The 10797-nt window shown below is 33.0% G+C and overlaps 1 protein-coding gene across 2 annotated transcripts; it reads left to right on the top strand.

Moving 5' to 3' along the window:
* Positions 1 to 156: 156 nt before the first annotated feature.
* Fwe (flower) lies at positions 157 to 8480 on the top strand. Of its 2 annotated transcripts, XM_064220001.1 has the most exons (6): positions 157 to 280; positions 362 to 482; positions 4246 to 4453; positions 6167 to 6277; positions 7048 to 7166; positions 8171 to 8285. In XM_064220001.1, the coding sequence occupies exons 1-5, from the start codon at positions 278 to 280 to the stop codon at positions 7163 to 7165; spliced, it is 561 nt and encodes a 186-aa protein (XP_064076071.1). In that variant the 5' UTR covers positions 157 to 277; the 3' UTR covers position 7166; positions 8171 to 8285. The 2 variants fall into 2 exon arrangements, with proteins under 2 accessions (XP_064076071.1, XP_064076067.1); XM_064219997.1 differs by lacking the exon at positions 7048 to 7166 and having other exon boundaries at positions 8171 to 8480.
* Positions 8481 to 10797: the final 2317 nt, after the last annotated feature.

Raw genomic sequence — 10797 nt, 5'->3', positions numbered from 1 at the left:
CATAACAACTAAGTAAAATATGTTCTATTATTCAAAAATCTGTTTTGTAGTATAAATTTCGACGTAAACGTAATGCATTAAGGTACATGTATATATATTTATTATCTAATGTTTAAATATTTTTATATTTTAGTTCGACTAACTTTTTATCACTCTGTTAGTGACAGTTTAACATTATATTTATTATCTACAATCACTCCGAATTCAGAAATAGTGGGGAGGACTTGAAGAGAAATAATTCTGACAGCTGACAAAGCAGTGAATTGATTTTTCGAAAATGGTAAAATTTTGTCAGATATTTCAATTTTTTAATATAATTGTTTAAATTAAGTGTAAATAAAAATGTGCATTAAAATTACAGTCGTTCGCAGACAAGATATCGATGCTTATGGATCGGCCAGGGGGCGACAATGCCCAAAAAGATGACGTTCCTTGGTGGATGCGCTACGCTGGTCGGGGGTTGGGAACAGTTGGCAGTTTCAGTACGTATTATTTAATGTTTTTCAGATGTATCATTAAATGTTTGAATATAAAAGATTATTTGTGTACATTAAATATATACAATTATAATATAATAGAAGAAAATATGTCTAATATTTTATCTTATCAGCACTATTGTCCAAACAGCCCCAAAGTGTTATTTTTAAAGAGAATGATTGAATTTATTTTTACTCGTTGAGTAAACATTGTTATCTTGACTGATATTAAAAACAGATAGCTTTGTAATACTAAATTAAACAATGGTAAATTAACAGGACATGCTAATTCAATGATCATATCAATAAAATTGATGTCAAAAATTAAAATTTTCGATTTGATCACAATCTAAGTACTATTCTTAAATTAAAACATTAATTTTGTAGTTAACATCATAGTGGGTATCTAATGTGAGTCAACTTGTAGTCATTTAAACACCCACTTTCAGTTTTGCGTTACTTTGACCGTTACATAAGGCAGTCTATATGTCTTAATTCATTATGAATAATACACTCTTGTAAAGTGTTATATATCCTTTCTCTTAATATATACTTCTATCATTTTAATATATTAATATGAATTTCAGCTGATGATATTGAGAATATCAATGAGTATTTTATATTCCTATTTAATTATAATATGCTGTGTCATGGTATTTAAATAAAAAAAAAAAACACCAGTACTTATATTTATTAGTAAACAATATTTATTATAAATAGCTACAAAATCATAATTGTTTTTATTCTTATCATTTTATAAGAAGAACTAGTGTTGATTTAATTTAACATTAACATACTTAGGTCATTATTAATAGCCATATTATTTTAACTTAATAAATAAATAGGTATAAAAAATGGTATTAAGATAATTAACTTGACCAACAGTCAAGTTACAGAAAAGGAAAATTCAAGCAGTATCATTGTTTACGAATATATAAAAAAGGTTATAAATTTCACCGTAAAATTGTAAATACTGTTTAATTATAATCTAGCTCACTAGATTGTAAACTGTGCAAAGATTGGTTCCAAGTAAATATGCTACACAAATAATCTTGATTGAATTAGGTTAAATTGTAACATTTATTTATTAATTAAAATATTCAACTTTTGGTTTTAGAAATTGGTTAATATTTTGTTTGTTTGCTTTACCAACCATACCTTGTATGTTACAATAAGAGTTAAATAAGCAACAATAATAATAATAATCATCCTAATTAATAAATCAATACATAACCTATTACAATATATTTTAATTTAACTTTTAAACAGGAAAATACATTTTAGTATTGATTTATATAATATATAATGTTTATTATGATTCAACACAAGTTGTGCCTTGTAGTATTACTTGAATTTAATTTAAAATATACATTACTACAAGTATTTAAAACCGGATATTTACCATGACACAAGACAATGAACAAGACATTTGTAGATAATGTCGAAATATCGAGCTCCAACATAAAGAAAAAAAGAATGGTAAATATCCCGTTTTAAATACATACTTGTAGTAATAAAAATAATCATCTAAATTTAAAATCTTATTTAACACATACTTACATTATTATATAACGCATATATATAATGAGTACTTGCCTACAATTTGCTATATTGACAGTTAGAATTTTACATTTGCTGATCTGCTCGTCAGGGTCCCAGTGTGACCATTAGCAATTATTCTTGAGATAGATACATACAAAGATACAAACTCTCCAGCTTTATAATACAAATACAGATGACATTTCAAATTCTAACAAAGTTACATTTGATATCAGTGATGTGATTCAATAACAAGCAATTGTATAACATATCTGGTCAAACTAATTAATTCTTTTCAAATTTAAATAGTGTAATTGTTATTGAAATTATGATCATAGAATACTGTTTTATGAATATTCAATAGATATATTTATCTACTGATACTTACGATTGTGAAGTTAAACAAGTAATTATATAACTAAATGGTTTATGTGTCGTGAAAATATGTCTGTGATTTTGATGGATTTTGTTTAGTTTTAAATTTGTTTGTTAGATATGTTTTTTATATTATGATGATTTTGGGAGCTGGAATAGCTTACTTTATTATATTACTTACCTTATTATATAACTGAAATAACTTACTTCATATACAATTACTATAATATTAGTCTAAACCAGACTAATATTATAAAGATTAAGATTTTGTTTGTCAATGACACTCCATCTCATGATCTACTTGTTTGTTTTTTTTTAAATATTTTTGTTTTGGAGAGGTTATCGACTAGGTATGTGACTTTAATTTATAATGTTTATCTTCTTTTCAAACTCAGTCCCACGAGTTTATCGAGCCCTAGGGGTGCATCTGTTGAAAAAATACTTCCATAAAAAAAAAAAAGTATTTGGCTTAATTTACAGACATTAACATAATATAGTATAAGAGTAGTATTTTAGAAAAAAGGTTTTTGTCTTGAATTTATCTATCTGTATATTATCGAGCAACACTTTCATACAGTGAAGGTTATTTAAGGAATTACACACTCGAGTCTCGGACATAACGTAGATCCAATATTCGGCAGCTCGTGCCACATTAAATTTAATTACTCGAATAATTACTTTCAGTTGTGTTAAGTCTATAAATAAATATATGTTAGAAGATAACAACTTCGTTTTTTCTTTTGCTATAGATACGTGCTATCGTTTTTCTTTTAATTGTTTTGCGTGTGAGAGTTAATTTTTCCTCATGTTTACGTAAAAAAATGAAACATGGGAGTGAATCAAAAATTTATTAATTACTAGCTGTTGCTCACCTGTTTCGCTAGACATTAAATGTACTTAAAACAAAATGTGTCAAGGATCAACGGAATATAAAAAATGATGAATGTTTTATATGATATATGTATATATTATATACTAGCTGTGCCCGCGACTTCGTGCGCGTTGTTTGAATTTAAGTTATTTGGATATTTTAGCGTGATTTTATTTTTATTCTATATATAATTCTATAATAAAAGTAGCCTAAGTTACTCCTTATTACATCCGCTATCTGCCAGTGAAAGTTCCGTCGAAATCGGTTCAGCCGTTCCAGAGATTAGCCGGAACAAACATACAGGCAGACAAAAATTGTAAAAAATGTTATTTTGGTATATGTACCGTGTATACATACATATGCATTTAGTAAAAATGGGTTATTTTAATATTACAAACAGACACTCCAATTATATTATATGTATAGATGTACATATGTTTATAGAACCATCTACGTACGCTTCCGCATCGATAGGTCTTGGTCTCATATCGCTACGTTCAGTAGTTTTCACGTGAGTGACGCGCAAAGAAAAAATTAAATATTATTAGTTATACCGTTTTACCGGTATATTTCGGGAACAATACGATATCTTGATTAGGGAGAGAATAAAGTAGAACTAGTTGCAGTTACGTTGAATGGATTCATCTGTATCGTAACGTTACAGGATGAAATTGATCATAACGACCTAGTTCGTAAATTAGATTGTACCAAGAAGAACCGACAAGACACTGTTCAGTACAGTCGGCGTTATGTTTCAAAATACATGTATTTTTTTAAATGCCCATCTCGACCTAATACTAGCAAACCTAGAACCGTCACCAATTCAACAGACCTTTCCAATTCAATATACTAAAATTAACAAAAAAAAAAAAACAACACGTCATATAAATACGCTGGAGATAATATTTTCCATATTCCCTTAATAATACTATAATAGTTGTTAAAACTAAAAAAAACGTACAACATATGTATTTTTATTTTCAGTCGCCATAATCCTGGGACTCATCAATTGCACTGGCATTATATTGATGAATGTCAGCTGTCTGATAGCTGGCGTTTGGCAGATGTTGGCAGGTTTCATAGTGATAGTGTGCGAGGCGCCCTGTTGCTGTTTCTTCATTGACTACGTGCAGACTCTCTCCGATCGGATTGAGACACGTCCTTACTGGAATAAGGCAGCTTTATATATCGGGTGAGTTTTATTCGCAAAATATTGTCTAATCTAAGTATATCGTTTTCCATTCGAAAAAACAATAAGGATGATCAACACTTTAAGTAATACGCGCGTTTTATATATGCTATATTGTCAACTACAAACAGGTCTTGATTAATATATCTTTATTTATAAAACAACACTATTCACCTATATATTACTTTCAAAATTCCGATGACAGCTCCGTCAACGTTCTAAATGTCATTTTTTTCGCGAATCCAAAGTGGATATCGCAGCTTATTCAAGCTCTCGACCAATGATATCGCGTCGATTTAATTTTAAGTCTCGTTTGTTTGTCTTTATTCGTCTTGTGTTTGGAATAGGCAATATTAAGTTTGGAATAGGAATTTGTATCATTTAAAAATATTTTTTAATCAGGAGTGGCTATCAGTGCCTCTAGTGTTATAGCCTTAAAAACAAATGCCTATATATTCAAAACACTATATAACACAACATATTAAATTAAAAATGTTCAATTGTATGTCAGTCCAGCCTAGGAGTGCATAAACCTTTGAAGACCAATAACAATTCCGCAAAGAAGATTGGCACGCAACATCTGGGTCAATGAACTTAATAAAAAAATATACAATCATAAGACTTGGCCTGCAGCCGACAAAATGTAACAAGATTTAGAGTCCTAAGTTAGTAGAAATTACAAAGGCACATCGAAAATAAAACCATTAAAAAAATTTGTGAAGCTATACCAAGTCACAAAGCGATTGTTGGTTTCGTTTGTAATGGAATGGACATTCAAATATTACTTAAGCATCATAGGAGCACGGGGGCGACGGGGTTTGATTTTTTTTTTTTTTTTATGTTAGAGGTAAATAATATCTGTGCAATAAATTTCTCAATAGCCTATTCGTTCCTTGTTTCATTAAATCAGAAGATTTGTTTATTGTTATTTATAAAATAATTTATAAAATTCGCACTAGGTTCAGCTAGTGTGTATACTCTACTCCAACCATAAGAGGAAATAAGTCAAATGAACAACATTTGATAGCAAATGGACGCGATACTATTGGTCGAGAACTTAATTAATCTATGATATACACTATGGATTTGCGAAATAATGGCATTGTGAACGTCGGCGAAACTTTTATCGGAATTTTGAAAGTAAAATTGCATTGGAAATAAATAGTCAAACGTAATTGTGTTGTTTTATAAATAAATATATATTAATAGTAAACTCTTAGTGGTGCACGATATAATTGAGTTATTAGCAAATCGTATGAAACACTTAAATCTAAGGTTTGTTTATCTGTTTTCTTACTTCCATTGGAATAGGCTATAAGTATATCATACCACATGACCAACAATTTAATAGTTTCGACGAAATTTAATATAATAATTTTACATTACATTAGCAGCCTGTAAATTTCCCACTGCTGGGCTAAAGGCCTCCTCTCCCTTCGAGGAGAAGGTTTTGGAGCATATTCCACCACGCTGCTCCAATGCGGGTTGGTGGTATACACATGTGGCAGAATTTCGTTGAAATTAGACACATGCAGGTTTCCTCACGATGTTTTCCTTCACCGCCGAGCACGAGATGAATTATAAACACAAATTAAGCACATGAAAATTCAGTGGTGCCTGCCTGGGTTTGAACCCGAAATCATCGGTTAAGATGCACGCGTTCTAACCACTGGGCCATCTCGCCTCGTTAATATAATAATAAATTGTATGATTCAGCTTGGCGCTACCTCCGTTCTTCATGTGCTTCTTCAGCGTGAGCACGTGGCTCGGCAGCGGCATGATATTCGGCACTGGAATTATATACGGGATGATGGCGCTAGGAAAGAAGTAAGGAATATTTTTGTTTAACGATTGAATTATGTTCTAACAATGTTCTGGGTTTTATTATGGTACTAATAATTGTCATTGTTTTTAATAACATGTTGTCTCTGTCTAACACTTACAAGGGGTTATTGTGCGAGTGTGAAAGATTACTTGGAACTCGTTAATAAACACTCCATTGAATTGAATTCGTACGGCCTTGTAAAGTTTGTTTACTGGGTATTTGGTTGAATGATTTCTCTCTTTTATTCATCATTTATTTGACATTCGAAAGAAGAAGACAGCATTGTTCAACTCATCTCCCCTCGAAACAACTTTGTTTTAGGTAAAACCGTATAAAATTATAACTTAAATTTGACGGTTTACTTTTAAAAGTTATTATTTAAATTTTATAAAGTTAGATGAAATCAATAATTGTAATTGTTTGGAAATATCATATTTGATATAAATAAAAAGTATTATTAAAATGACTATCATCGTTAAAGTAAAATTTTATATTATTTTATTGATAACTCGATGGAGTGGCCAAAAAATGTCCAGTATGCTGAAATGATTTGCACAAACACAACGAACGGTGTCGAGACTGACCTCGTGTCTGATATTGTCAAACTAATGATCCCGTTAAAAAAATCGCTGCATAGAAGGGGGACGAGTTTTTGTCGATTGTACTGTCCTCTACGGCACGTGTGCGTGCGTGCGAGCTTAGTGTGCGGGTGGTACTGGTATCTACTGGTATATCGAGTAACGCGTAACGCTGGTTGGTTGCGGGGCGCCAGGGGCTCGCGGGACGACATGGCGGCCATGGCGGCCGGCGGCAGCACGCCGCCCGGGCCCGCGCCGCAGGACCACACCGTCACCCTCATGGAGGACCCTGACGTGTGGCGCCCTAACTAAGGCAATACCACCGCTCGCTAGCACGGCCTCCGCCTTCATGCATGTTGCACCTTTTGTAGACGCTCACGCTGTTTTGTACGATCGAGGGGCCCGAAAGCGACGACTTGATCGCGATCTTGTTGGAACTAGCTCGGTTAATCTGTAAAGCTTCTGCCGTATCTGCGATTCATTTAATGTTCCGTATGTTTAATTTATATATTTAAAACTTATATGTGAGAAGTGTAATATTACAATTTGTGCGAAGGCGGGGTCTAGCTTTACAGGTTATACCGTATCTCAGTTGTAGTTGCTTGGTCGCACTGTTGTCTTGCATTAGAAACACCGCATGGACACACTAGAGGACTAAGTTTTTATGTAACTTATTAATTTTATCTATATTTTCACGTTTTTCTTACACTCGAGGCAAGTTATTGTTATTATTTATATATATAAGCACCTTAGCCTTAACCTTATGAATTATATTTTATTACGGCACATCGGAATGATTACTATTTATTTATTTTTATTTATTTCCCTTCGAGGTATTTTATTTTTTTATACTTTTCTTAGTTTCAAAATGAAAATAATACCATAGATAAAGACGTATCTTTTAAAAGGTCAAAAAAATTGCGGTCTTTCGTCTATGGTAAATACATTAATTGTTTCAATGCGCATGAAACGGTCACCTGACTTTCTTGTTATAGTTTCGGAGTAAGTAAAATGAGTATCGATAAACATTTTTCGTTTGGCGTACTAAATTTATTTTGGGAAGTTTAACTGTTTGAATATATAATAATCCCTTAACTTTAAAAATTTGATACGAATACAAAAATCATTTATCAATTCACAGTAAAATAAATTGGATTTTACTCGAGTACTTTTATTTTTTAATAATACATAATCTACGTGCGATTACGCTTCAATTCTTGTATTTTTTTTTGCAGAAAGTAGTTTAGACTTTTTATGAGCACATAACTCCTGCTAAATAATCGATTTGGCTGTTAAAAGTCCGGTCCATGTCCCCAGGGCGTCGATAGACGACATGAGGACGTCGGCTGCCAACCTCGAAGCCGGAGTCGGTCAGCCGACCAGCGCTCCCCGCGCCAACCTGGTCACCAACGAGCAGCCCTTCAGCTTCACGGGCCCGCCCGCCAAGTGACGCGCGACCGCAGGCTGCGGCTCTCGTGCGAATGGACTCGACTATTTCTCCGTTCGTGAGTTGTTGTTGAACTGTGCTGCTCGTAGGCTTAGGTTTCTCCAAGGTTATTTATGTTGAAGGCAGTCGGGATTCAATCCGAGCTATATTTATCGCTTGTTGACCAAAAAAATTATGTTCTCTTTTTCTTTCGAAACATTTCAACGGTAATCTGTATCGTATCACGTGTAATCTATATAAATACATTTTTAAATCATTTTTGATAAAATAATATTTCATGAAGTTAATAAAAATCTTTGCAACAGATTAAAAATTATGACGTTTGTCTATGACTTGTGCATTCAAAGATATTTGTAGATATGTGTGTAATCCTAATATGCCAAAATATTATATAATCAATATGGCAGCTTTTGAATTATTTATTAATATGGCGTTACAGGCGTGTATGCTACATTCCAATGTTGTTCTTGTTTTGTTAACAATCTTTTTACGATGGTATCTGTATGTTGAATCATATTTAAATAAAACACGGTCAAGCCGAATGCGTGTGTTCCGCGTGAATTTAAATTATATACATTTCGGGTATTTGAAATTGTATAAAATTAATATAATACGAGATTGTAAAATTGCGAAAATTGATGTGTTAATCAATGTTAGGGTTAGGCCTCAATGTCATTAGATTAAACTAACAAAGTTGTACCGTTAGAACAAAAGGTACTCTTAGGATCTGAAGTCATTTTAGGATGAACAGAAGTTTATAAAAACGTTACAATGAAGTATATAATCAAAATAAACTACACACTGAATTTTCTAACATAATTTTCTTTTTTTATACTTACTTTATTATTGAAGGCAACCTTACTTCCTTTACTGACTTTATATCTCTTGGCAAATGATGATCAGACAGACATAAGACTGTTACAGTATAATCTACTATATACTTAATAATAATTCGGTGAACTCGCGCCGGAGTTACTTTAAAGTCATTTTGCAATGATAACGAAACAGTAAGATACAAAAATATATTAAAATAAAAAGATTGTTAACAGTATAAGACTCGAATTGGACATGGGCTCAGACATATCCAGTTTGTTGCTTATGTTATCAAGTTGCGCATACGTTTCGATAATTGAAAATATTATAAAATGATGTATTTTATAAATTGTTTAATATAAAGCTGTCGCCGGCTTATTAATTATCTATTATATTAATGTAGAAAAGGCGTAGCGTATACCATTAAATAGATTGGGATCTGACATATGCGTAATATAAGGGGATGGTCCGACGAAAACGACGCTTTGCGGTCAACGGTGCGTGTGAACCCGCGTAAGCTTGTGTGCCCAAACCACAAGCCCAGACAAGGCTCGCAAAAACCATAAGTTTCCGGGGAGCACAAGCGAGCCCCCCGAAATTAAATAATTACAAAAAAAAATACATAAATTAAGTACATTATTACGAAAATAATTAAGAGTCTCCGCTCGTCTATCGCTCCAGAGCCTCGAGACCTATCATATATCATGTTTTCCACTATTCGTCGTTTTTGGAAATTATAAAATTTTTGCATTCCACACACACATGAGTCAGTGTCCGCCACGTTTATTAAGCCCCGCCCATAAGTCAGATCCCAATAGCTCGTTTCAAAGTAAATTGTGAAATTTGTTAAAAGTATAATTATTAGAATGTTTCTATTTACACATCTCGTGTACGAGTGTTGTAGGTAACCTAATCTAATCTACCATTTATCATATTCATGTCGTGTTTAGCCATTCGTAACTGTTCGTTATTTATGAACGCACTCATTACGTGTTAGTGTAAATGTTTAAGATATTCTTGTGGCTCGGGGGGGGGGGGGGTTGGGGGGTTGAGATACCGGGAGTTTGTCCTGAGGCTTCTAGTCTCTTCGCGTCTCGCTAGTTTTTGTGCAGAGGTACCAATATCACAATATATAGGTATACACTGTTTCAAAACCGAGAAACGTGCTCTGATTATGGAACACATCCTGCCCACTTGTTTGATCCTCGGACTCTAGGTCGTGGCGAAGGGGATATATTGCTGATGAGATGCGCCCGAGAGAATCTTGACCCAATCAGGCAAATTTTACAAGACACTTGATTTTGAGTACATTCCAGAGCCTTACTCTGATGAGGATTAGGGAGGGTTTGACTAAACGGGGTGATAGCATTGATTGATTTATAGTTCTCTTTGCTACCTAATAATGGGCTACGAGAAACTAGGATCATTCTCAAGCAATTCGTCCTCTCTGCTGGGGTCTTTATATCCGTTCTTGATGGTTTAAGTGTTATAATTGTACGTTGGTCACCCAGTGATGACAGATAATGTATAACCCAATAAGGAAGTGGCGTGTTGTACATGTGAAGTAGCACCAGGATCGTCCATCATATTATCTTATAAATGTTTCTCTGCCATAAGACATATATGCTGAAATACATCGTGGGACGTTATGGGATTCTATACTACATTAATTAGTCGAAAGTGG

This window comes from Vanessa tameamea, chromosome 4, assembly GCF_037043105.1.
Source record: "Vanessa tameamea isolate UH-Manoa-2023 chromosome 4, ilVanTame1 primary haplotype, whole genome shotgun sequence".
NCBI lineage: Eukaryota > Metazoa > Arthropoda > Insecta > Lepidoptera > Nymphalidae > Vanessa > Vanessa tameamea.
The sequence above is the reverse complement of the archived record's forward strand: the minus strand, read 5'-3'. Positions and strand labels throughout refer to the sequence as shown.

Coding starts and splice junctions, on each gene's coding strand:
- Fwe (XM_064219997.1), top strand. Junction 4,454..6,166: donor AAGGCAGCTTTATATATCGG/GTGAGTTTTATT, acceptor TGTATGATTCAG/CTTGGCGCTACCTCCGTTCT. Junction 6,278..8,170: donor ATGATGGCGCTAGGAAAGAA/GTAAGGAATATT, acceptor CCATGTCCCCAG/GGCGTCGATAGACGACATGA.